Source organism: Pocillopora verrucosa, chromosome 10 (assembly GCF_036669915.1).
Source record: "Pocillopora verrucosa isolate sample1 chromosome 10, ASM3666991v2, whole genome shotgun sequence".
Classification (NCBI taxonomy): Eukaryota; Metazoa; Cnidaria; class Anthozoa; order Scleractinia; family Pocilloporidae; genus Pocillopora; species Pocillopora verrucosa.
The window spans coordinates 16,284,449-16,311,284 of record NC_089321.1 but is presented as its reverse complement, the minus strand read 5'-3'; the positions used below and the strand labels follow the sequence as shown (position 1 = coordinate 16,311,284).

Below are 26,836 nucleotides of genomic sequence, written 5' to 3'. Positions count from 1 at the left end.
GAACAAGAACAAGAACAAGAACAACGACGACGACCAGACGGCAACAAGCACACACAAAAAGAACACCCGGCTGATAAGGACAAAAGCTGCTTTCGATCCTTCAATTGATATTCACTTGCCCTGCTTATCAAGCCCCAGCAGCCCTGAGGCCACAAGTGCTACGAACAGATTTCTGATGATGCTTACCTGCAAGTCGGCAAGCCTGGCTGGTCAGGTTGCTGAGTTTCAACAGCAGGTCTTCGAAGTCAGCCGCCACCACAACATCCTCGTCACTCTCCGTGACCAGTCGAAGTTCTTCTCTGTCCACACCCTTGCCGACACCTACGGCTAGAACACGAACACCTGCCTGTCTCAATGGTTCGGAAGCCTCTTTTAGGCCTTTGGCATCGGCTGCTGCGGTTTGGGTACCGTCTGTTATCAGCATTGCAATCTTGGGCACGCCCGACCTACTTTGAGCGAAGATATCCTTGGCTGTTAGGTCCAGTGCTTTGTCGATTCGTGTCAATCCTCTCTCGTAAGGCAGACTGTCTACAGCTCCACCGAACTCCTTCGGGTCCGAATACTGGCCAAATCGAGCTTTCACTGAGGCCGAGTTACTGTACAGAACCATGGCCGCTCGGCTGCCGTTTGGAGATAGGCCAAAAGTCTTCGCCACTTCCTTGACAAAGTTCTTCTGTTTCTTGTAGTTTGTGCGGCCAATGCTGCCCGAAGAATCGATGATAAATGCCAGATCCACGGGAGTGCTACACGGCGGTGGTGCTGAGGAGAAAGAAAGGCAACATGTCAGACTAGTTGTGGCCATTGAAAAACATGTGAAACGGCCGCCCGGCTTGCTAGGAGAAAGTCCCATTCAATTGTGAATTGCCTTTGTCGAGCTCAGGCTTCAGGTGAAAACAATCTGTCAAATTGGGAGGCTAGGAGGGTGTATCGATGTAAATGACCCATTTGGAGAGAGCGACTAGTATTGTGCAAAGTTCAAATGGATGCGATTTGCACGCAACGAAAGGAAACTCTGAAAATAAGGTGACAAACTTGTACGTTCCGTTTCGTATTTTGGTCGTTATCTTACGAGAAGTCCCGGATGTTCACTTCCATCGAGCGCTCGACCTCTAACAGGTTTTGATAGCAAGTATTTTTTTTTGTTGGTTTTTCTGTTTTTGTTTTCGTTTTTTTGAACATTAATGGAAAGACCAACTAAAAGGAAACAAAAGCAAAAAGGGGGGGAAAAAAAAAAAATAAAAAAATAAATAAATAGATGAAATAAAGTAAAATAATTCAAGGCAAAAACAGAAAGGCCAAAGCAAACGGGAAGAAATAAGCAATACAAAGACCAAAGCTACAGCAACAACAAGAACAAGAACAAGAACAAGAACAAGAACAAGAACAAGAACAAGAACAACGACGACGACCAGACGGCAACAAGCACACACAAAAAGAACACCCGGCTGATAAGGACAAAAGCTGCTTTCGATCCTTCAATTGATATTCACTTGCCCTGCTTATCAAGCCCCAGCAGCCCTGAGGCCACAAGTGCTACGAACAGATTTCTGATGATGCTTACCTGCAAGTCGGCAAGCCTGGCTGGTCAGGTTGCTGAGTTTCAACAGCAGGTCTTCGAAGTCAGCCGCCACCACAACATCCTCGTCACTCTCCGTGACCAGTCGAAGTTCTTCTCTGTCCACACCCTTGCCGACACCTACGGCTAGAACACGAACACCTGCCTGTCTCAATGGTTCGGAAGCCTCTTTTAGGCCTTTGGCATCGGCTGCTGCGGTTTGGGTACCGTCTGTTATCAGCATTGCAATCTTGGGCACGCCCGACCTACTTTGAGCGAAGATATCCTTGGCTGTTAGGTCCAGTGCTTTGTCGATTCGTGTCAATCCTCTCTCGTAAGGCAGACTGTCTACAGCTCCACCGAACTCCTTCGGGTCCGAATACTGGCCAAATCGAGCTTTCACTGAGGCCGAGTTACTGTACAGAACCATGGCCGCTCGGCTGCCGTTTGGAGATAGGCCAAAAGTCTTCGCCACTTCCTTGACAAAGTTCTTCTGTTTCTTGTAGTTTGTGCGGCCAATGCTGCCCGAAGAATCGATGATAAATGCCAGATCCACGGGAGTGCTACACGGCGGTGGTGCTGAGGAGAAAGAAAGGCAACATGTCAGACTAGTTGTGGCCATTGAAAAACATGTGAAACGGCCGCCCGGCTTGCTAGGAGAAAGTCCCATTCAATTGTGAATTGCCTTTGTCGAGCTCAGGCTTCAGGTGAAAACAATCTGTCAAATTGGGAGGCTAGGAGGGTGTATCGATGTAAATGACCCATTTGGAGAGAGCGACTAGTATTGTGCAAAGTTCAAATGGATGCGATTTGCACGCAACGAAAGGAAACTCTGAAAATAAGGTGACAAACTTGTACGTTCCGTTTCGTATTTTGGTCGTTATCTTACGAGAAGTCCCGGATGTTCACTTCCATCGAGCGCTCGACCTCTAACAGGTTTTGATAGCAAGTATTTTTTTTTGTTGGTTTTTCTGTTTTTGTTTTCGTTTTTTTGAACATTAATGGAAAGACCAACTAAAAGGAAACAAAAGCAAAAAGGGGGGAAAAAAAAAAAAATAAAAAAATAAATAAATAGATGAAATAAAGTAAAATAATTCAAGGCAAAAACAGAAAGGCCAAAGCAAACGGGAAGAAATAAGCAATACAAAGACCAAAGCTACAGCAACAACAAGAACAAGAACAAGAACAAGAACAAGAACAAGAACAAGAACAAGAACAACGACGACGACCAGACGGCAACAAGCACACACAAAAAGAACACCCGGCTGATAAGGACAAAAGCTGCTTTCGATCCTTCAATTGATATTCACTTGCCCTGCTTATCAAGCCCCAGCAGCCCTGAGGCCACAAGTGCTACGAACAGATTTCTGATGATGCTTACCTGCAAGTCGGCAAGCCTGGCTGGTCAGGTTGCTGAGTTTCAACAGCAGGTCTTCGAAGTCAGCCGCCACCACAACATCCTCGTCACTCTCCGTGACCAGTCGAAGTTCTTCTCTGTCCACACCCTTGCCGACACCTACGGCTAGAACACGAACACCTGCCTGTCTCAATGGTTCGGAAGCCTCTTTTAGGCCTTTGGCATCGGCTGCTGCGGTTTGGGTACCGTCTGTTATCAGCATTGCAATCTTGGGCACGCCCGACCTACTTTGAGCGAAGATATCCTTGGCTGTTAGGTCCAGTGCTTTGTCGATTCGTGTCAATCCTCTCTCGTAAGGCAGACTGTCTACAGCTCCACCGAACTCCTTCGGGTCCGAATACTGGCCAAATCGAGCTTTCACTGAGGCCGAGTTACTGTACAGAACCATGGCCGCTCGGCTGCCGTTTGGAGATAGGCCAAAAGTCTTCGCCACTTCCTTGACAAAGTTCTTCTGTTTCTTGTAGTTTGTGCGGCCAATGCTGCCCGAAGAATCGATGATAAATGCCAGATCCACGGGAGTGCTACACGGCGGTGGTGCTGAGGAGAAAGAAAGGCAACATGTCAGACTAGTTGTGGCCATTGAAAAACATGTGAAACGGCCGCCCGGCTTGCTAGGAGAAAGTCCCATTCAATTGTGAATTGCCTTTGTCGAGCTCAGGCTTCAGGTGAAAACAATCTGTCAAATTGGGAGGCTAGGAGGGTGTATCGATGTAAATGACCCATTTGGAGAGAGCGACTAGTATTGTGCAAAGTTCAAATGGATGCGATTTGCACGCAACGAAAGGAAACTCTGAAAATAAGGTGACAAACTTGTACGTTCCGTTTCGTATTTTGGTCGTTATCTTACGAGAAGTCCCGGATGTTCACTTCCATCGAGCGCTCGACCTCTAACAGGTTTTGATAGCAAGTATTTTTTTTTGTTGGTTTTTCTGTTTTTGTTTTCGTTTTTTTGAACATTAATGGAAAGACCAACTAAAAGGAAACAAAAGCAAAAAGGGGGGGAAAAAAAAAAAAAATAAAAAAATAAATAAATAGATGAAATAAAGTAAAATAATTCAAGGCAAAAACAGAAAGGCCAAAGCAAACGGGAAGAAATAAGCAATACAAAGACCAAAGCTACAGCAACAACAAGAACAAGAACAAGAACAAGAACAAGAACAAGAACAAGAACAAGAACAACGACGACGACCAGACGGCAACAAGCACACACAAAAAGAACACCCGGCTGATAAGGACAAAAGCTGCTTTCGATCCTTCAATTGATATTCACTTGCCCTGCTTATCAAGCCCCAGCAGCCCTGAGGCCACAAGTGCTACGAACAGATTTCTGATGATGCTTACCTGCAAGTCGGCAAGCCTGGCTGGTCAGGTTGCTGAGTTTCAACAGCAGGTCTTCGAAGTCAGCCGCCACCACAACATCCTCGTCACTCTCCGTGACCAGTCGAAGTTCTTCTCTGTCCACACCCTTGCCGACACCTACGGCTAGAACACGAACACCTGCCTGTCTCAATGGTTCGGAAGCCTCTTTTAGGCCTTTGGCATCGGCTGCTGCGGTTTGGGTACCGTCTGTTATCAGCATTGCAATCTTGGGCACGCCCGACCTACTTTGAGCGAAGATATCCTTGGCTGTTAGGTCCAGTGCTTTGTCGATTCGTGTCAATCCTCTCTCGTAAGGCAGACTGTCTACAGCTCCACCGAACTCCTTCGGGTCCGAATACTGGCCAAATCGAGCTTTCACTGAGGCCGAGTTACTGTACAGAACCATGGCCGCTCGGCTGCCGTTTGGAGATAGGCCAAAAGTCTTCGCCACTTCCTTGACAAAGTTCTTCTGTTTCTTGTAGTTTGTGCGGCCAATGCTGCCCGAAGAATCGATGATAAATGCCAGATCCACGGGAGTGCTACACGGCGGTGGTGCTGAGGAGAAAGAAAGGCAACATGTCAGACTAGTTGTGGCCATTGAAAAACATGTGAAACGGCCGCCCGGCTTGCTAGGAGAAAGTCCCATTCAATTGTGAATTGCCTTTGTCGAGCTCAGGCTTCAGGTGAAAACAATCTGTCAAATTGGGAGGCTAGGAGGGTGTATCGATGTAAATGACCCATTTGGAGAGAGCGACTAGTATTGTGCAAAGTTCAAATGGATGCGATTTGCACGCAACGAAAGGAAACTCTGAAAATAAGGTGACAAACTTGTACGTTCCGTTTCGTATTTTGGTCGTTATCTTACGAGAAGTCCCGGATGTTCACTTCCATCGAGCGCTCGACCTCTAACAGGTTTTGATAGCAAGTATTTTTTTTTGTTGGTTTTTCTGTTTTTGTTTTCGTTTTTTTGAACATTAATGGAAAGACCAACTAAAAGGAAACAAAAGCAAAAAGGGGGGGGAAAAAAAAAAAAATAAAAAAATAAATAAATAGATGAAATAAAGTAAAATAATTCAAGGCAAAAACAGAAAGGCCAAAGCAAACGGGAAGAAATAAGCAATACAAAGACCAAAGCTACAGCAACAACAAGAACAAGAACAAGAACAAGAACAAGAACAAGAACAAGAACAAGAACAACGACGACGACCAGACGGCAACAAGCACACACAAAAAGAACACCCGGCTGATAAGGACAAAAGCTGCTTTCGATCCTTCAATTGATATTCACTTGCCCTGCTTATCAAGCCCCAGCAGCCCTGAGGCCACAAGTGCTACGAACAGATTTCTGATGATGCTTACCTGCAAGTCGGCAAGCCTGGCTGGTCAGGTTGCTGAGTTTCAACAGCAGGTCTTCGAAGTCAGCCGCCACCACAACATCCTCGTCACTCTCCGTGACCAGTCGAAGTTCTTCTCTGTCCACACCCTTGCCGACACCTACGGCTAGAACACGAACACCTGCCTGTCTCAATGGTTCGGAAGCCTCTTTTAGGCCTTTGGCATCGGCTGCTGCGGTTTGGGTACCGTCTGTTATCAGCATTGCAATCTTGGGCACGCCCGACCTACTTTGAGCGAAGATATCCTTGGCTGTTAGGTCCAGTGCTTTGTCGATTCGTGTCAATCCTCTCTCGTAAGGCAGACTGTCTACAGCTCCACCGAACTCCTTCGGGTCCGAATACTGGCCAAATCGAGCTTTCACTGAGGCCGAGTTACTGTACAGAACCATGGCCGCTCGGCTGCCGTTTGGAGATAGGCCAAAAGTCTTCGCCACTTCCTTGACAAAGTTCTTCTGTTTCTTGTAGTTTGTGCGGCCAATGCTGCCCGAAGAATCGATGATAAATGCCAGATCCACGGGAGTGCTACACGGCGGTGGTGCTGAGGAGAAAGAAAGGCAACATGTCAGACTAGTTGTGGCCATTGAAAAACATGTGAAACGGCCGCCCGGCTTGCTAGGAGAAAGTCCCATTCAATTGTGAATTGCCTTTGTCGAGCTCAGGCTTCAGGTGAAAACAATCTGTCAAATTGGGAGGCTAGGAGGGTGTATCGATGTAAATGACCCATTTGGAGAGAGCGACTAGTATTGTGCAAAGTTCAAATGGATGCGATTTGCACGCAACGAAAGGAAACTCTGAAAATAAGGTGACAAACTTGTACGTTCCGTTTCGTATTTTGGTCGTTATCTTACGAGAAGTCCCGGATGTTCACTTCCATCGAGCGCTCGACCTCTAACAGGTTTTGATTGTAAGTATTTTTTTTAAGTCTCCAGGGCTGGATGAGTTTTTAGATATTTTTAGCTGAAGATTGAATAAAAACTTTTAAGAGTTCAGATTGTGGTTTTGTTTTTCCCTGGAGACACTGGAGACATTTTACAAAGCTCTCCTCCGGAGTTGGCCAAATAAGGTAACTCCGAAAGGGAACAAATTCGTTTCGTTGAACTTGTTCATGAATTTAGTCCAATAGCGAGCTTAATGATACTCTAGGACACTTTGTAAAGGCTCCATACTAACCTGAGAAAAGTAATTTTTTTCAATTCTTGGCGCGAACAGGAGAAATTGAAACGGCTTCGACTAAGTTTTTGTGGAAGACTTGAGCCTTCAGTAAGTTGTTTTGTTTTTTGTGTTACGCTTGCGCAGGCGTGTGACGTAATTGTCTTACGCCATTGAAATTCAATTTCTGTCTGTTTTGGTTATCATTTGCTTATGGATAAGTATGCCTTTTGAGGGTGCCTCAGTTATGCAGAGTCTTTTTTTGACATGTTCACTTTGATTGAAGAGGGATGATGTAGTTTCTGCGAGCGCTAACTGGCCGAACAAGGAAAACAGTGTGAAGGCAGCTGCGTCACAACGTGAGGTATTAAAGCGAGCTTTACTCGATTTGTGTTGTGTTAATTCAGTTGCAATGATAATGTTCGTGAATTTGGTTTGAAATGATCAGAAAAAGCGACGATGAGAAACGGTAAACATTAATGAGATGCAAAAGCTAGTGTTGACCGTGAGACGAGGACTTCATACTCGGCCACTATGGTCAGGTTATTTATGTGAAATTACTCTCAACGTGGATCCTTAGGGAATCGGGGTCGGTGATAATATTACAATGTGATAAAACTGAGGGCGCTATAGTAAAGCGGAATTGAGGAATTGTGGAGAGGAAGCCTGGAGAAAATTCAGGCTTTAACGGGCAGCTTGCCTGCGAGCATCATTAGCTTTCTTGATTTCCATCAATCAGTGAATGAATCAATGAATTTTTTTTGATCAAAAATGTTGTGTTGTTGATTGTAATTACCCCGGATAGAAATTTAGGTACATAAACATTTTGCCAGTGATTGTCTCAGAAACAAATTATGTTATGTTATGCAACTGATACACAGTTAGGGCAATGAAAGTGAACATGAGAGATTTTACTGAGGAGAGCAGTCTATTTACAAAAAGTGGAAATAAAATAAATTTAGATGACCAGGAGATGGCTTAACAACTTACGAATTGGTTTTCTCAGGTTAGTTGCAGCTAAAGTCATCATAGGTACACAGCTCTTAAGAAATCTAGCCTAAATAGTATTTGGGGGCACAGGAAGAAGTAAAGATGAGGCAAAAGAGTTTAAAGGTGCTTAACTAATTTCAAAAAGCAGAACCGACATAAGATTTTCCAAAAATGAGCATAAGCATTTGTTCCCCTGAAATGACCATGGGGTAATAAAGAGACAGAGGAGCCTCACTCAATGGTAGACAGGGTGCTATGGAAACACTCGATAAATCATAGAACAAAGAGGAATCAGATATTCTAGTATTGAACAACAGAAGGTCTGAAAAAAATGTCTTGTAAACATAAACATCTTTTGTCATTACCTTCAGGAATAACCGATTTAGGCTTTTTCCTTATTTGAGAATGAGGAGATTTAGTTCATCACCTGTAATGTTCCAAATATAAACACCTTTATCTGGTCTTTTTTTCTTTATATTTTTGCTTTTTTGGAGAATTTTTTTGCATCTTAATTTTTTCAGACTTCTTTTCTGAAAGGACTTTTTGTAAACAAACTACAAATATTTTATTATTATTTAGATAGTGGGGTTAAGTTTAAATTTAATAACTTCTCAGGAGCTGGTTTGACTTCTGCTTTCTCTGGGAGGTTAAATTGCCTACATGTTTTGAGGACTCGTGGGAAATTGCACTAACCTGCTTGTTCGCATATCTTTTCACTGATGTTTTCCTTGTTCAAAATCAATTCGCTATAAGATTCAGCTGTCACAATGTGCTCTTCCTCATCTTCTACAATGATCTTTAGCTCTTCAAGGTGAACTTCTGTGCCAACGCCCAGGGCGATCACCTTGACCCCTGCCCTCCTTAACAGCTCAGAAGCTGCGTCTAGAGCTTTCATATCCTCGCCAGAATTTTGCTTACCGTTCGTCACAACAAATGCTATTTTAGGTATTCCTCTTCTAGCTTGAGGAAGGACGTCTGCCAAGGCGACATCAAACGCTTTGTCCAGTCTTGGCGGACCTTTTTGGAGAGACATTCTATGAATAGCTCTTTCAAATTTATTGATACTCGATGAATCTTCGAATTGGAAATAAGCAGATGCAGAGTCACTGTACCGTACTACAGCCGCACGACTGGTGTTGTGAGAGATCCCAAAACTCCTTGCGATGGATATTACAAGAGATTTTTGTTTGTCGTAGTTTTCGATACCGATTCTGTCTGAAGAATCCACAAGAAAGATGATATCCATAGCGTAGCCACAGGTTGGTTCCTCGATCGGCTCTACGTGTTAAACAAGAAAATTTTGATTGAAAAGACAAAACTACAGCTGCTAAATTAAGGTTGTTGTAACGTCAGTCACTACTACCGACAACAGTCCTTCTCGGGACTACACCCATCCAGACGATAAGACGACACTATCACATGCCATCAGTTAAGGAAAGTTAAATAGTCATCTTGGACACTCTAAGCTCTTACGTCATATTTCAGTATTGCAACTGTGGTGCTTTGCGGTCTTTGTGCACTCCATGATGGCTATGAGGGGAGGGGAAGAGGAGGTTAGTCCTCCCTCGTCATTTTGTTTTGGATGGGAAGAATTTACGTCCCGGAAAGGCAGATAATATATTATTCACATTTTGTTACCTGCTGCTGCGCAAACTTGCTTTGCTATGTCACGTATCTTTAAAGTCATATCTTGAGAATTCTCAATTTGAAGGAAGTCTTCTTTTCGCGGAACAAGACTGCGCCACTCTTCCACGTTCAAGGCCTTGCCAATCCCTAAAGCAACCGTGCGAACACCTGCCTTAGCGGAAGCATCGAAAGCTTGCTGGAGTTCCAAGGCATTTGGTCCACTTGTTTGACTTCCATCAGTAACGACCACTGCCAACTTCGCCGCACTAGGTCGTGCTTTTGGAAATAGGTCAGTTGTGGCCATATTGATAGCTATGTCTAGTCGATTATCGTTTACGTCGTCTTTCACTATACTTTGAACAACGCTCAGAAAGTAAGTTATGTTCAAAGAGTCATGGAAGTTTGATTTTATAGAAGGTTTTTCTCCGTAGGTTACAACTGCAGAACGAGTATTATTTCCGAAACTTTTTGCCATGACCTCTACGAAGGCTTTATGCCGTAAAAATTCCTTCTCGTCAAAAGTCTTAGAGGAATCTATCATAAAAAGGATGTCCGCTGGATACTGGCACGGCGGAGGAACTAACAAAAAAGAAATTGAATTTTTATAAAAAATAAGGCGACCGGGTTGGCTAGCGAATAAACAGTACTAGTGTTTTTTCTTTGTCAAGAGCCGATCAGAAACTCTTATCACTTCAAACGCTAAGGTCTTAGAATTTCATTTGAACTCTTAATCAAATTGGAAGATATGTTTCTTGAAAGAGGTCAAAACCTATGTTCAGTCAAAGTTGAAGGGAAGTTCTGATGATTTTCATTTTGCACTCATTCGCCTCAATTTACGGATCACAACTCCAAATATTGCATATTTGAGAAAATTTGTGATACGCCAAGAGTGACGTGTCGTGGATCAGTGGCTGATCCAGACCTTGAGCTAAGGAGGGTGGAGGGGGGGGGGTTTGTCGCTTGCCCTGCCGGCTTTTCTTCCTTCTGCGATTCTTAGAGGCCGGTTCTTCCTTCTGCGATTCTTAGAGGCCGGACCCTCCGAACCCCTCCCCCAGATCCACCACTATGAATTGCCACATAACATGCAAAAAATAAATTGTGGGGGACAATGCCAGTAGAGTTATATTGGGGGTAAGTTTCTAAAGAAACTGTGGTGCTGCGTCGGTGGGAGAGTATAGCAGGTAATTTAGTGTGAACAACTGAGTTGAAAACGTAAATTGGCCACCGTAAAGGGTAAAAAAGCTGACGTTTCGAGCGTTAGCCCTTCGTCAGAGCGATTGGAGGAATTGTGGGTTGTGTGTGGGTTTATATGCAGAAAGTGGAGCTACGCTTTTGGTGGGAATGTGTTGACGAGAAAACAGGAATAAATTAGTTGAATGAAAAGCGCTCGTTGATTCGGTGGGGATTGAGGGTGCCGATTTGGAAGATAAATTTTTGTTCTAGTGTTTTGCGGCTTTCCGAACTGCCCAGATGTAAGGAAAGGCCGCAAACTGCCATATGCTGTTTAGAATGATTAGGGAGATTAAAGTGTCTAGCGACTGGTTTGGATGCGTCCTTCTCATTTCATTCCACGTCGCGAAGGTGTTCTCGGAATCGGTCACCTAGTCGTCTTCCTGTTTCGCCAATGTATAACTTATTGCAATAAGTGCAAGTTATGCAGTAAATAACATTGGCGGAGGTACACGTAAAGTGATCAGTGATCTTAATGGATCTATTGGGTCCCGATATTTTTTCTGCACATTGCCTCTGATTTTTAGAGTCGTCACTACATAAACGACGAAGTCTGAGAAACTGTGAAAAAGGTATGGAGTTCTTGACGTGTGATGGATGTGAAGATGAATACAACAAGTAACTAAGTGAATCTGTAGGTTTCGTCAATGTAACGGCCGTACAGTTCAGGTTGTGGGGTGTGGTATTGACTAAAAAATTGATGTTCGATAAAACCTACGAAAAGATTGGCGTAGCTGGGTCCCATTTTAGTACCCATGGCCACGCCATTAGTTTGTTTGTAGTAGTTACCACCGAATGAAAAGCAATTGAGTGTGAGTACTAGTTCGGCCAAACGGAGTCGTGTTTCAGAGCTAGGTTCCTTAACAGTGTATCGAAAGTATCTACCACGCCCCACAACCTGAACTCTACAGCCGTTACATTGACGATTGCATCGGCGCTACCTCCTCTACCAGAGAGGAGCTCACTCAATTTATAACCGGCGTCAATTCCTTTCATCCGGCTCTTAAATATACCTGGGAAATTTCCGACACTTCTTTGGCTTTTCTAGACATCAAAATTTCAATTGAAGGCAACGGTTTATGCACTAGTGTTTACTAGAAACCTACAGATTCACATATTTACTTGTTGTATTCATCTTCACATCCATCACACGTCAAGAACTCCATACCTTTTTCACAGTTTCTCAGACTTCGTCGAATATGTAGTGACGACTCTGATTTTTCCGAAAAATCAGAGGCAATGTGCAGAGAAAATATCGGGACCCAATAGATCCATTAAGATCACTGATCACTTTACGTGCAAAAATTTATCTTCCAAATCGGCACCCTCAATCCCCACCGAATCAACGAGCGCTTTTCATTCAACTAATTTATTCCTGTTTTCTCGTCAACACATTCCCACCAATAGCGTAGCTCCACTTTCTGCATATAAACCCACATATAAACATATTCCCACCAATATTCAACATATTCCCACCAATAGCGTAGCTCCACTTTCTGCATATAAACCCACACACAACCCACAATTCCTCCAATCGCTCTGACGAAGGGCTAACGCTCGAAACGTCAGCTTTTTTACCCTTTACGGTGGCCAATTTACGTTTTCAACTCAGTTGTTCACACTAAATTACCTAGTAGAGTTATATTGCCTGGCACTATTTGGAAACGTGAAATGCAACTAACAGAGATTAACTGCACTTACCAGCAGCAGAGCACGTGGTCTTTGCCACTTGAACAGAATCCTTCAGCAGAGTTATAAATGAATCCTTAATGACGAGATCATCGTCTTTTTCAACAAGTTTTCGTAAGGATTCGCGTTTTATTTCCGAGCCAATCCCCAAAAGTAACACGCGGATACCTGCCTTCCTCAACGACAACACAGAATCCTGCCATTGTCCATTATTATTCTCTCTCCCATCAATGACGACCACTGCGATTTTTGCCACCCCCTTTCTTGCCTTTGGAAACACCCTCTTCTCTGCAAGTTTCAGTGCCAGACGGATATCACCTCGTTTATCTTTATATGTTAAGGAGGATAGGGAGTCCTGGAATTCCTTTGTGGATGTGAAAGATTCAAACGATGCACTCACAGAAGCAGACGAATCACTAAAGGTCACGATGGAGGCACGACTCCTTTTTGACGAAATGCCGAAGCTCGTCGCGATTGTTTTTAAAACGGTCTTTAGTCTGAGGAAGTTACCCGCTCCAATGCCTCCTGATCCAAATATAAAAGTCAAATCCGCAGAAATGTCGCATGGCTCTGGAACTGAAAAAAGAAAGTTTGGCGTGAGGAGGAAATATTTTCGGGTAAGGAACTGCCTGTTTAGCGAGTTTGTCCTACGTGCTTTTTAGAACGATTCTCGAAATTCCGTAAGTATCATTAGACTTCCCTGAAAAATTTGAAATGGTTGAAAAATATGCAATTGCTGATTATGTCACACGTAAAGTTTTACATCAACAAGTCAGCTTAGAGACTATTGAGACCTGGTCAACCCATATAATTATACTTGTTGTACCTGGCATATTTACATGATCAAACACTGTTTGTAAGTCCAAATCATCCTGATCTCAATATCTAAGAGATCTTAAGGTTGGGAAGTTCAACTACGAAATCAAACTCGCAATGATATTGAAACAAAACGGGAAAGATGACTGAAAACCATTTACTTTTAGAGAAGCCTGAAACTATTAAAACAGGTTGCTATGGTAAAAAAATGCTGACACATTTAAGGGATTTGTGAACGAAGAAAAAAAATTCGATAATATGTTTTGTCGGGTGATGAATATGATATAATCAACAATTCAACTTATTTGCTCATACTGACGATTTTAAAATCGGTGTACAAAGATTGAAATTTTACGGATCCATCAATGTGCCATTAGTGACAACTTGAGGCCATTCGTCTCGAATGCTGCACTTTCTCGATATATCTCTACCATTCACCCAATTTTTCACCTGTATATGAAATCTTTACTGTAAGAAAAGCTCTTACCTGCTAGATTACACGTAGATTTGATCAATGCTCCAACTCTGCTGATCAGTTCTGTAAAAGATTTGGCAAGTAAAACATCTCCATCCCTCTCGACTATAAGTCGTAGCTCTTTTTCATCGACTCCAGAACCAACCCCAAGCGCCAATACTCTTACTCCGGCCTTTCGCAACGGTTTGGACACCTCCCTAAGATCTTTCGTATCATCCATTTGGGTTTGTTTTCCATCTGTTATTACCATGGCAATCTGATAGACATCTTTTCGGGCATTTGGGAATACCTCTCGAGTGGCAACCTCCAAGGCTCGGTCGATGCGAGTAAAGCCTCGCTCGTGACGAAGGGCTTCGACGGCCGCTGTAAAGGACGCTGTACTTGAATGGTCCTCAAATCGTATCTTTGTTGACGCTGAGTTGCTAAATAGCACTAGGGCAGCTCGAGACTTATCTTTGGATATTCCAAAGCTTTTGGCAACTGCGTTAATAAAGGCTTTCTCTCTTCGGTAGTTGGTACTCGAAATACTTCCAGATGAGTCCACAAGAAAAGCGATATCTACCTGTGTTCCACAGCGGGGAAGCTCTAAAATTGAATAGTGTTGAAAAGAGTTGGTTGTTCACTTTACAAACAGTATTGTGAAAATAGGAAAGATCAGTTTCATGTGGTGTAAAAACGACAATTCATAAGACAATTAAGTTCCTTCATCTAAAAAAGGTCATTTCTCTTTTAACGGTCAATGATCTTAAGGAGTCCTGGTTTACCCAGTCAAACACTATTAATGTCCGTACAATAATTTTTTCCAACGTTTTGACAGTTCAAACTAATTTTTTTACTCTTGAGGAGAGCCACGAAGAAGACGGCACATTATTGTATCATGATTTTTAGTAGATTTTCGTTTTAACCCTTTAACTCCCGGAGGTGATTAACACGTAACTTCTCCCTATATATCCATACAATATACAGCAAACTGGTAATGAGAATACTTCAAGTTATCAGGTAGAGGTTGTTCTCTTGATCTAACGCCAAATTCTTGTAACTTATTAAAAAGGGGATGTGTAATGGCTAGAGGGGAGAATTAACAATCAGATCGTGGGAGTTAAAGGGTTAAAAGCACTAATTCAAGAATAAACCAACCTTCATTCCCTTTACACGCGCTCTGAAAGAGTGGTTCCACTTCAGATACCAACCCATCAAATGACTCAGCTATCACGACATCCTTTTCGCTACTGGCGATTTCTGTAAGCTGGCTCTTGTCCACACGTTTTCCAATTCCTATCGATATGATTCGTACTCCTTTCTTTTTGAGGCGGTCAGAAACCACTTCGAGAGAAAGTTCATTTCCAGTCTTTGTCTGTTCTCCGTCTGTGAGGACGAACGCGATTTTTGGCACCAGAAAGCGGGATTTTCCTCGAGAACCGAACACGTCAAGATAAGCCTTTTCAAGAGCAAGATCTATCCTGGTATAACCTCGTTCATGTCGTAATCTTTGCACAGCATTTGCAAACGACCCATAGGTAGAGTGATCTGTGAACCTGATCCTCGTGGTTGCTCTTGTACTGTAAACAACAACAGCCGCACGGGATCCTCCCGGGGAAATGTCGAATTTTGAAGCCAGTTCCACGACAAAATTTTTTACCTTTCGGAAGTTTCTAAAAGAAATGCTTCCGGATGAGTCTACCAGGAAAGCGACGTCCACATCAGGTTGGCATTCTGTCGAGAAGATGATGATGAATATAACTGGAAATTATGCTCATAAGAACTATCTACCAGTTTAGTATTTTTGTTCTGCTGCGAGTCAGATCAGGAAAATAAGAATCCCGACAGATTTTAAGCAGTTTTATAAGATATATTCAGAACGCCAAAAACGCTTTGACCGAGAAATTATTGAAGGTATCATCACCAGATGGCACTGAAAAGTACCTTCAGCAAAATAGTAACATAAACTTGCCCAAAAACAATCTTTTGCGGAATTGTGCCTCTTTAAAAATATACTTATTCGTAAATGACCGTTGGGGGGGGGGGGGGGAGGGAGGGGGGGCTTCCTACAAAGAGGCTGATGTTGCACTGGATGGATTCGCATTGTCACCACTAGGTTAGATATAATGGAGTTGCAACTTCAATAGAGTTACTAGAATGGGTCGCACATTTTCGGTATTTTGAGAGTAAGAAAATTCTGTTAAGTAGGGATTCAACAATGGGAAGATTGTTGCATTCACCCAAAATGTCTAAGATGAAGTTTATAATTAGCCTCAGAAAAAGCTTCAATAGGGTAGGGGCCAGCGGCACGTACCCAACAAAATGGACTTCGGTAACCCCCCCTCCAATCATGCCAATGAAAGAACGAGAATCAAGCTCGCCAGCATGAAAGAGGTGTGTTGGAAATGACAAATAAATCGCATGCAGACTTTTTCATTTGATTGTTTTATTTCGCGGGATTAAATTTTCGGTGAGAAGTCATATTTGCGAATCGAGGACAGGATTGTTTTCATGAATGCAGATATCTCGTGCTGATGCATTATTTCCGTTACTAGTATGACGAGTGAATTTTCGGAAACGTTTTTTTCTTTTTCTCAAAATTCGTTAAGTTGACATTTCTATTACAACAGTACCCTACTTAATGAGTTCCATTGTAAATATTTATTCTGGTATAAAACATGAACTTTATTTACTTACCATCGTCAATTTCCTCTGGAATAGGAACAGCTGAAATAACAAAAAAGTCTCAAGATATATATTGATATATTCTTTATCTTGAACGGCATACCTTTTAGTACAAGGAATGCGTAATACCCTCGGCATAACGATTATCGATGTGACCCACACTTTGCCCACTAGAATGGGGGATTAGGTCGTGCTCAGATTAGCAGATGTTCGGGACCAAGCCCTTAACCTCGTGTCTTAATCAATCTTGAAAGACAGAGCCTGCATCAAAGGTCCTTTAATCTATACAAGTTACATTGCGAGCTTATGGTATTATTTTTCAGTAATGAAAAGAGGGCTGTTACCTAAAAAGCTTTCACATGCACTCTCGGCGATCGGTTGCACTTTTTCTAATAAGTCGTCAAATGTGTCTGCCTGTATGACGTCCTTTTCGTTAGTTGCAATTGTCATAAGTTCTTGAGTTTCGACTTGTTTTCCAACTCCTATTGCAACGATTCGCACTCCTTGATCCTTGATAAGGCGGGCCATCTTTCCAAGAGAGAGTGCTTGGGAGTCTTCCGTCTGTTTTCCATCGGTGAGGAGGAAGGCAATTTTTGGTACTTCATACCGAGAACTGCCTCGTCTGCCGAACAAGTCGTAATAGGCCCTTTGAAGAGCAAGATCTATCCTTGTGAATCCGCGCTCATGTTTTAGGAGTTTCACTGCTCTCTCAAACGAGTCTGCGCTTGTGAAGTCATCAAACTTGATTGCAGTTGTTGCGCCTGTACTGTAGAGAACAACAGCCACACGGGATCCCCCTGGAGAAATGTTGAAGCTCGCAGCGAGGTTTGACACAAATGTTTTCACTTTTTCGTAGTTTTCACGGGAGATACTTCCCGAGGAGTCCATCAAGAAGGCAATGTCAGCATTAGGATTACATCTTTCTGTGACTGATAATGCAAAATATGGTTCACACATAAGTCACAATCTATTAGTTGAGATCTATGATAATCGGGGGAAGATAACTTCTCCATCGAATTGCGTGGATTCCAGGAGCAGTCCTTTTTTTTAGGTTTTGGGATATGTACAGGAGTAGAAACATTACGAGTTGAGGTATATACAACTATCACGTTTTGTCTGAAAGGATCTGATAGTTGCTTCAAGAAAAGTAATTATTCGAGTCTGCCAAGTTACTTAATTAAGTTATGGGGCCCAGAAACGATACAAGTTATGGGCTGGGTTTTTATGCTCTCTCGGGTGTTCGAGCGTTCGCTTGAACGTTAATTAAATGAAACAAAGCTTCAAGTTGCTTAGAAAATAAATACTTCACATTGGTACATACACGAACTCTATTGGCCTATTCGGATATTTAGGGAAACATTCATTGCCTCGAATATTTTCTAAATTCTTTGAATTCATTCCAAGATCAAGATGAAGTTTTTAAGTCCCACTACTGACAAAGACAGAATTTCTCCTTACACTATCAGTACGATATCGAGCAGACAAGTAATGAGAGTAAAGAAAAATATCAATTAGAAAATTATTGGTTGATCCCATCCCAAATTCTCCAAACTAACATCACATGATTTTCATGGTAGACAGTAAGGAGAATTGCCTATGAAATCATGGTAGTTGAAGGGTTAGGGCTATTGTAAATTATCGGTTTAAGTTTCAAGAAAGATAACACGAATATTAATTACGGAGGTATGGGAAAAATCAATCAGAAAAAAAAAATGAGATGATGACAGTGTAAAATTCAGACTAAGAAAAAAACATGAAAGACCTTCTTGGCTTCCATTGCAAGAGCTATGAAATCCAGACCTTAATTCATATCAAAAAAACAGGAATCAGCGGGTGATTTTGTCTTTGCTTAATTAATTTTGATTTTTGGGATTTTTTCCTGTTACTTTCAGACAGTAAAACATATTGCGTTTTTCACTATTCTCCCTTTTGTAATTGTTGGTGGGCTTCTGAGCAAATAATGTGAGCTCGATCATTTCGCCTCATGTCGGTTCTTACAAATGTTTTAATGTAAGCAGTATGAAATTTTTTTTACTGGGGTGTGACGGAGTGTACGGTTTGAACGTGTTTTCTCGAAAGACCTTGCGGGCATGCTTTTGCAATTGATATCTCTGTCAAGAGACGAAAGGCACAAAGCCGATCCTTTGGAAATCTCAGATACCTGCACGTCCGATGCGCATAGGTGAAACGAAAAAAAATTAGATTAGAAACGCATGCAAATGATTCTCCTCAACGACTTATTAACGAGCAGGGAATCTATCCGTTGTACCTCCGGAAAGCAAAACAAGAACAAAAACACAAAAATAACGACAATAGCAAAATAAGCAAACTCAAAAAACTGACTGATCAATCCCCACTGAAGCAACCGAAACAACTCCATTTGTTTCACTGTTTTTCGTTCGTAGTGCAAAATGTTGTTTAATGACCATGCAGAAAAAGATTTTGTCACGGATTCTTTTCAGGACGGCAACACGTATTATCGTTAAGTATTACATGATGAACGACATTAAACTTAAAAAGGAAAAAAACTCTGGTAAAGGTCAGAGATGGAATGAGATAATGTGAACTTTAATTTTTGTGCAACAGCTTCTAGAATGTACCAGAGACTATGCTTTTATCTTCTAACTCTCTCATTAACTGGTATTCAAACGTTTTGCTGCCAGATGTGCTTCTAGAATTCGAAGCATCAACCGAAATCGCCTAGGGCTGGTCCTTTAACCTACTACCGAAAAGGCTAATGATTTTTATGAGCTGCGTGTGTCTGAGATAGACAAGAAAAATGGGCCCTGAAGCTATAGATTTGGTGTCAGAAACTATTAGGAAAATTCAGGCTTATGCACCATATGTTCGAGATTAAGACAGGTGTTAAAGCATTACTTTCATTATCTGTTATCAAATCTACGTTGAAAATGTAAATTTCTAAATGAGTCGTTTATTTTCCAATCTTCGAACAGATTTTTTTTTTCGATACGGTGATGCTTCATTTTGAATATAGTAGGCGATTCCCCTGCAACATTTTCGAATATTTGTGGAAAAACTCCTCTGGGAACTCCACAGGAGTTAAGTTTATGCTTTCGACAACTGATTACTATCTCGAGTGCACAACAGAGATCGTAAGAATCGGCATCTAAAGTGAGGTTAATGGGTTTAGCATTTCTATCTCAAACTCATAACTGAGGGCAGGCTTCTTAGATAAACAGCTGTTGAGAGGTCAGTCTGGCCTGTGAAGCTATTGTTCCTATCATTGGAACTGCTTCCCTTTTCAGTAATTTTTAAAATTTTCCTTTTGCATCTTAAAATAGATTCCCACAGCTATTAAACCAATGAAAACCAATTCCTTCTGAGGTCGTTCAGTACATTCTATTGATTGCACATAATTTGGTTTTATCAGCTGAATTGATCATGTAAATTAACCACTTTTTAGCCCTTCGCCAGTCTAAAAGGTTATTTATACAAATTCAATTATCTATTTATTGCGATGATGCTTAAACTGCCTTTGGAGCGCATGGAAGTGTTAGCTGATCTTGGGAGCTAATACATTTAAATTGATCTTGTAGTTATATCTTTGCTTTGATCTTCTTTTATGAACACATCCAAAGCATTACTGTTTCACGCCATTTTGTTCACTTTATGATCAGTGCCCTTTTGTGTGTCCTCATAATGTTCTGCATCAGTATGAGACATTTATGTATTTCAGTAGACAATAGTAATGTTCAAGATTAGTCGTTTCCAACGTTCATACATGAAACCTATCAAGGAACAACTGAAAGTTCTCTGTCACGGGATAACATACACATTTTAGTAAAATGAGTCCCTGGTGTTATTTCGATTCAAATGTTGTCTTAGAAAAAGGCCCTAGATTAGCAAATACCGCCTCCCCCTAATAACAGTTCTAGAATCTTCCTAATAATTAGATACTTAAACACATGGAAAAGCTAAAACACAGATACATAGATACGCGTAATTAGAAATTTCAATTCTAAATGGTGCTGAAAACACTACGTAAAGATTGAATTAGAGGAAGATTTCAGCGCCTTGAGCCAGTGTTCCCGTGACTCTGACAGAGCGTCTATAAACTATTCAGTCTAAAAAACAAAATAAAATAAAGCGCAATGGGTAATGTGCAAGTCTCTTTTTCTGGTAGGCTCGAATTCTTTAGTAATACGGTCCTTTGGATATTTCCAGATTTGTCAAGTTGTCGAAAAATAATTCTCAGTCGGATAATATTACTGATCATGACCACGTAAATTCTTAGACTATCACGCAGCTTGAACGAGTTTGAAGTTGTAAAGTATGGGATGAATATAGATAAAAAAATTCTACATGTTTAGAAAAAAGACAATTCCTCAGCATGTTGCTATTTTTGTTTAGGTCATCATAAGCTTATCACCTCAGTAAACAGGATTAACGGTGATAAACTCTCTCCCATTTCCGACTTCTCCAAATAGGACATGCTTTCTCCGTTTCGGACCGCTTCCGAGCAGAATTAGGAAAATTGCACGAAAAGTGGAACTGTCGCACTTTTTTTTTTCCATGGTAGCAGTTATGTCCCCTTAAGATTTGGATCCCTAAACTGGGAAAGACAGGGACTTTTGGGCGGGCCAAAATTAACATGGACACAAACTACAATAAACAAATATATTTGATGATGAATGTGCGATGTGTTACTCGCCCTGATAAAAACAACGCCTAAGCCAGAGGAACGGAGGAAGGATGATGCGAAATTTTAACAAACTTTCAAATCTTGTGGGAGTTTGAAGAATCATTTTGTCTCGAATTTCCTTAATTTTGGCATGTCAGTTCAGCGAATCTGGTCTCGGTGAAACCCAAATCATGCCAAGAAAAATCTAAGCCGATTAACTGAATCAATCTGTGGTTAAGTAAGCAATCTCAGAAGATGTCGTGTCAACAGAGAGAAGCTGATCAAGAGGGGAAGAATTCTTCAGTTTCCGTTTATTTGGTAAATATTTTTTTTGAGGGCAACTTTACTCAAATCTGTCGGCAAACAGATCAACGCCCTTCCAATAAATGAGCATAATCTAGTTAAAAGAATTATTTTACAGGTCTGTAATGAATGCACAACCGCATTGCTCTCTTTTGAGTGGCTTTCCTGACGAGTTTTCTGGAAAATTCTTTGGGGTTCTTGCGCACTGATTGGTTACCATTTTATTTATTCATTTACAAGTCCTCTTTGTACGAAAAAAATCAGCGATAAAAGAGCAGCTAATAATTGAGGAGCATAATTACAAAAACTACTAGATGGACTACATAAAAATTTCGTCTTGAAAATAAAGCGAATGAACTTTAATCGTTTAAAAAACTCAATAATCAGGAATGTCTTCGCCTTATTATTAAAAAAAATATATTCGTGTTAATCCCCACAGATGGTCAGAATTACTACCTTAAAAGGTGCTATATTTCATGAAAACTAAAAGGCTTTGAAAAATTTGTTTCAAGATAACCGAATCGTTGAATGTTTGGGTGATTGAAGGTGTTCATAAATCTTGGCCACTGTTCATAACAACAACCGAACTAAAAGCGATTGATCTCAGGCATTAAATTGTTGTTTCGCAATAGATCGTGATAAGTGTAGATTTAATTACAACCGTTTCCCTTTACGGAATTAATTGAGCCATTGAGATATCGTACTAAAGTGTTTCGTTTAATTTATCAATTCTGTCTCCTCAACAAGCAATCATATGTCATATATCTTCTTGAACAATGGTACCTTAAAATCAGTGAAAGAATATATATCTCTCTCTATGGGGTATTTATATGCCCAACACGAGGTAAAGACAAGTCAAACAAAATCCTTGCCCTCTGATCTCAATTGACCACTCTTCAATCGTGCAAAGCACTCAAAAATAAGACAATACTGGCTTACAACTTGGAGGAGGCTTTCCCAAATCGCATATTCCATTTACCCTATTGAAGTCGGCAAATTTACGCGCCTCAAACATTTCATTAGCCTTAGCATGTTTCTCATAAAAGGAAACCGAGGAATTCCGTTTATTTTTCGTTGTCTGCTAAGGACACGCATGTTTGACCTGTTTGCCCCAATATGGCAGATAATAATCGTACATGGTAGAGAGAGAGTCAAGGAGTTCCAATAAAGTTGTGAATAGACATTCCCTTTAATACCAAAGTGGTAAATGTGAGAACTTCTTCCAAAAACGACCACAGGTAGGCTATGCTCGATTAACAAGTACATTTGGTGTATGTCGTAATAGCGCAAAAGCAGAGATGCAAGAACAGTATTCCTATGGGCAAAAGGCCCTATTCGGTATCCAAACATTTATGCGGGATGTAAATGGAATTTAAAAAAAAAAAAAAAAAAAAAGCTGACCTCCCCCTAGTTGTTTGATTCTTTGTCTCCGGTGGGATTCTTGAGTCGATTGTTGGCGAGCTGTTTCGGTCTGTTTCGGTCTCACTGTCCTTGACTTTAAATATAAATTTTTTTGTACGAGAGTTCTCTAACTCTTACTAGGTTAGCTATCTCGTGGGTTAAATCCCGCACGTTTTCGGTCTCTAAATGCAACCTCTTTCCCAATGCAATATTCTGTTACGTAATTAGCATATGGTACAGATGTACTCGTAGAAGGAGCTTGGGATACCCGTGATGAAACTTATCTTCGCACCCATCCCACGTAAATAATCTAAAAAGAGATTTTTTAACAGAACATTCCTTAAAGATGCCACCAAATACGAAAAAATAATCAGAAAAGCAAACAAATGAGCGATCAAATGAACATGAAAATATTCAAACAACAACAAAACCGATCTCATATTTTCAACTATTGACTAAATCATATGAAATTTCCCAGTTTATTTTTTTTGCTTATTGTCTGGTCTTCAAAAACTGTCTGCCCTTTTCCAATAAGCGTTTCTTTCGCTAGAACCAAATGTCAACACTTCAAGACATGCTTACGTACAATGACTTTGATAAAGGAATTATTCTAAAAAAAGGTTAAAAAAATCTAACTCGCGTGCTTCGTTAGAGAGTTTTTATCCTCTTTTAATTCTAAACAGTCGCGGAAAAGAAAGAAATAACGAGGATAATCGAGAGACAAACTATAAGAAAAGCGAAAGTAACATTTTGTAGCTTTTGTTGTCTTAAAAAACATTACCCACATAGGATACAAAGCTGCGTGACTATCAAAACCAAAAGAGGAAGGATCGCTTCCGGTTGTGGAGAACCAAAATATACAGCCAAAGCACATCTTATGGATAAAGGTAGCACCACATACATTGCTAACTGACCTTTAGTTCATGATGGCCGCATGAATAGTAATATTCACTATCGAAAGTTATTTTTAGTTATTGAGATCTAAAGACAACAGAATTGACTTTTGGCCACATTTTGTTGGTTTTCAGTATCTTTAATCAATAATGGCTTAGTAGCGAAAAAAATGTGCTTTGAACGGTTTGTGGCTTTCATGTTGGTTTGCTAAAGAATCGTAAGATGTAATGGTTGGCAAAAGACCCGAGAGAACGCCTTTAAGGGGAAATATGTAAAATTTTCATAGATGCAGTGCGATTTTGAAGTGGAAGCAATTTGTATTATCTCGGTGGATTTTGTTAAATAACTGACCATCAATAACAAAACATTGATAACTAACCTTGTGTTGCTGAAAGCTGGAAAAATACGATCACTAAAGTCAAAACCCGGCGAAGAAACATCCGAATTTTCCCCTTCATCTTGGATGAAGTTACATCGTGGGCTTGACCGAGTATGAACCGTTAGAATAAACTGCGACTTGTATTCAATGAAGCGCTGAAAGGTCGGAGCTTAAGAAAAGCCGACCCAAAAACGTTTCAACAAGGAATCCAGGTGTGGTTTTATGTGGTCAACTTTCTGTTTTACCACAGCTTGGAAATTTTGTCAACCGTCTCGAATTGCAGACAAAGAGTTTGATCCAAGGGATACGTTTTGGTTATTTTGCCCCAAAGTGACAGTGCATCCGTGGTATCCAAGTTTATATTTATGAGGGTCACCAAGAGTAACAATGACGGACAACTGTCATTGGGTGACAACCTGTCTCACTAGAACTGCGAAAAACGTGATGCGTCTTTAAGGTCCATGTGCGCTACACACTCCTGGTGAGGTGTTGATTGTTCACTGTCATCGTCATCATCGTCTATGCCGCCCGAGAGTCGCAAAGTAACGAATGAGTCCACGGCTGATAACAAACGTTATTTTGTTCCTAGAAGTCTTTATTCGTCAATGGATGCTTGTTGTTGTCCAATCACATTAAAAAATTTGTCAACACAATACGTATATTTTCACCGTTCGAAACTTTCTAAAGAGTCGAAGCAAACCAACGTACCAGCATTTCAACTTTAGTTTTTCAGGATGTTGTTTAGTCGCAGCATAAATTTTATTTGTAATGTACAGTGCTCATTGGGTTCGCAACGCAATTATACAGGAAATCGTTGTTGCATTGAGTTCTCTTTCTCTTCACACAGCCCTTCTGGACTTGGTGATCTTCCTCCTGGTTTCTCAGCAGTTTTCCACGTTGATTATTATAGACAAAAGTGAAGGGTAACTTACTGGGTGGGAAGAATTTTACCTGTGAACGTAAAGGAACTATTTCTTTTATGGCATTGATGGAACATTCCTCGCTGTTCTTTGAAGCTGTTAGCTAGACAATGTTGACACCACAGCTTCTGTCAACGAGAGTAAAGTTGCAACTCTTGGAGCTTAAGTGAATACATTTCTAACGTTTTTTTGATTATCGTTTTGTTAAAGAGTAGATGACGCAAATTAAAGCGATATTTGCGAGATTGTTCCTCTAGAGATTTCATCATAGATATCTATAATGTAAACACAGAGACGAAAACACATTGAGATATTTTTAATTTGACCGAGTGATCTCCAATCAGCTTCATAAAATCCGTTGGAACAATCCAAACAACCATAAACTTAAATTGAGGCCTCTGGAGATTCGTCCTATTTCGAGAGATAATTTGTTTGCCAAAGCTATCAAGAGAACCCATGTCAATATTTCGTTGGCCACAAATCTTGATGACTTATAAGTTTTCGTCCAACACGTAAATGCGGTAATTTGTGGTACAGGAAACCTTTGCTCTGTACTCCTAGAATATTACTTTTCAATTCATCTGGGAAATCAGTTTATACAACTTGTTTACAAAACCATCAACCAAACGTCGACGGTATGCTTGGTTGGTATTGCGTGAACATGGTGGTATTGTGGGGCTTGGATGCATGAATATCATGGTGACCCCATGCAGGAAGGTCGCCCACATTCAGGAGAGTACTAGGACCAGTTTTTTCTCATATTTTACACTGTTAAGTTTGAGTTTCTTTCTGTTTATCTCCGATACATTAGTGACTGACTACCTGATAGCTCATTGACAAATTGTCGATAAAACCTGCGTTTCGTTGAGGTATTTTAATCACGGAATCCGATATGATAAGGGTTGTTAATTTTAGTAGAAGCTTTAGGGTTGCATGTTAGGAATGTGCCAAATATTTAGAAACTTGTTCAAAAGATATTTCTGAGTTTAGCTTGAATTTACCGGTAAGCTTTCTGCAACGTCTGTGCCCTCATGCTATTTAACATGGGGAAGAGAGCGTGTAGGAATTGAATGAAAGCCCGACTCCCTCGTTCCAACCTTCCAAACATGAAAGATCCCGACGAAAGATACCGACGATGTTCAATTATGCATTCCTTCCTTCCTTTTACAAAGACAGAATGTACAGAATTTACTTATAGCGTTTGGGCTCACTTGCTAGTCGCTAAATTTTTTTTCATGAAAACGTTAAAGAGTGAAATGACAAGTGGATGAGTCTGTGAAGCTCACTGAATTGAATGATAGATTTATCACCAGAACGACTCATTATATCTAATTCTGACGCTTTTTGAAAATTCTACGTAGGGATTGGCCTACGACACCTTTGGAGATTTGCCCTGGAGAGTGTTTTCTCCAAGTTCCACGGTGAAAAGTGGGCCGTACTCGCCGTAGAAAACTGATGACATAAATTTAACCGCATATCTATCGGATAATAAAATGAACTTGTCTGCTTAACTTTGTCCAAGTTGCGACCTCAGTACATTATCCTAACTTATGAACATAACATATCCTTGGTTTGCATCTCTGTCGCAGCGGTAATTATGTTTATACCTTATTCACGTTTTTTATTCATCACGTCATTCGAACTTTCTCGCATTCATCAATTGATCCTTCACATGATACTCTCCGACGGAATTCATGACCAAAAAAATTATCGTTGATGGTAATTTAATTAGATCGCGACTCGTAATGAGGCCGCTTCTTAAAGATTAAGTCCCAATGACTTCCGAAACGAAAATAAGAAACAAAACGTTAGCCCGAGACAAACACACAAAGAAAAAAAACCACGTGTCTGGTGAATAAATGGTCCCAAGTTATGCTCGTTTTTTTAAGCGGAAGATGTATAGTGTAAGAGAGCCCGTAATAAAATATCTTTC

At 40.9% G+C, this 26,836-nt stretch overlaps 6 protein-coding genes across 6 annotated transcripts; all 6 read right to left on the bottom strand.

Moving 5' to 3' along the window:
• Nucleotides 1-127: 127 nt before the first annotated feature.
• Nucleotides 128-822, bottom strand: LOC136283701 (cuticlin-6-like). Its single transcript, XM_066172901.1, has one exon. It carries the CDS (start codon nucleotides 800-802, stop codon nucleotides 128-130), a length of 675 nt encoding a protein of 224 aa, XP_066028998.1. The 5' UTR covers nucleotides 803-822.
• Nucleotides 823-1,502: 680 nt separating this feature from the next.
• LOC136283700 (cuticlin-6-like) lies at nucleotides 1,503-2,197 on the bottom strand. The gene has a single exon (XM_066172900.1). The coding sequence runs from the start codon at nucleotides 2,175-2,177 to the stop codon at nucleotides 1,503-1,505; it is 675 nt and encodes a 224-aa protein (XP_066028997.1). The 5' UTR covers nucleotides 2,178-2,197.
• A 680-nt stretch (nucleotides 2,198-2,877) lies between these two features.
• Nucleotides 2,878-3,572, bottom strand: LOC136283699 (cuticlin-6-like). The gene has a single exon (XM_066172899.1). It carries the CDS (start codon nucleotides 3,550-3,552, stop codon nucleotides 2,878-2,880), a length of 675 nt encoding a protein of 224 aa, XP_066028996.1. The 5' UTR covers nucleotides 3,553-3,572.
• Nucleotides 3,573-4,254: 682 nt separating this feature from the next.
• On the bottom strand, nucleotides 4,255-4,949 carry LOC136283698 (cuticlin-6-like). The gene has a single exon (XM_066172898.1). It carries the CDS (start codon nucleotides 4,927-4,929, stop codon nucleotides 4,255-4,257), a length of 675 nt encoding a protein of 224 aa, XP_066028995.1. The 5' UTR covers nucleotides 4,930-4,949.
• Nucleotides 4,950-5,631: 682 nt separating this feature from the next.
• Nucleotides 5,632-6,306, bottom strand: LOC136283697 (cuticlin-6-like). Its single transcript, XM_066172897.1, has one exon. It carries the CDS (start codon nucleotides 6,304-6,306, stop codon nucleotides 5,632-5,634), a length of 675 nt encoding a protein of 224 aa, XP_066028994.1.
• A 2,246-nt stretch (nucleotides 6,307-8,552) lies between these two features.
• Nucleotides 8,553-24,255, bottom strand: LOC131785951 (collagen alpha-6(VI) chain). Its single transcript, XM_066173013.1, has 8 exons — nucleotides 23,984-24,255; nucleotides 16,709-17,293; nucleotides 16,377-16,406; nucleotides 14,838-15,413; nucleotides 13,713-14,285; nucleotides 12,422-12,985; nucleotides 9,503-10,069; nucleotides 8,553-9,142 (listed from the first exon to the last, which is right to left on the bottom strand). Exons 1-8 carry the CDS (start codon nucleotides 24,060-24,062, stop codon nucleotides 8,553-8,555), a joined length of 3,564 nt encoding a protein of 1,187 aa, XP_066029110.1. The 5' UTR covers nucleotides 24,063-24,255.
• Between the last annotated feature and the right edge of the window lie 2,581 nt (nucleotides 24,256-26,836).

Excerpts from the sequence above, each read along its gene's own strand:
- LOC136283699 (XM_066172899.1), bottom strand. The coding sequence starts at position 3,552 with ATGGCCACAACTAGTCTGACATGTTGCCTTTCTTTCTCCTCAGCACCA.
- LOC136283701 (XM_066172901.1), bottom strand. The coding sequence starts at position 802 with ATGGCCACAACTAGTCTGACATGTTGCCTTTCTTTCTCCTCAGCACCA.
- LOC136283698 (XM_066172898.1), bottom strand. The coding sequence starts at position 4,929 with ATGGCCACAACTAGTCTGACATGTTGCCTTTCTTTCTCCTCAGCACCA.
- LOC136283700 (XM_066172900.1), bottom strand. The coding sequence starts at position 2,177 with ATGGCCACAACTAGTCTGACATGTTGCCTTTCTTTCTCCTCAGCACCA.
- LOC131785951 (XM_066173013.1), bottom strand. The coding sequence starts at position 24,062 with ATGAAGGGGAAAATTCGGATGTTTCTTCGCCGGGTTTTGACTTTAGTG. Across the intron at positions 17,294-23,983 it reads CCAGCTTTCAGCAACACAAG|TCACAGAAAGATGTAATCCT; the intron begins GTTAGTTATCAA and ends TTGCATTATCAG. Across the intron at positions 15,414-16,376 it reads TCCAGAGGAAATTGACGATG|AATGCCAACCTGATGTGGAC; the intron begins GTAAGTAAATAA and ends TCTTCTCGACAG.
- LOC136283697 (XM_066172897.1), bottom strand. The coding sequence starts at position 6,306 with ATGGCCACAACTAGTCTGACATGTTGCCTTTCTTTCTCCTCAGCACCA.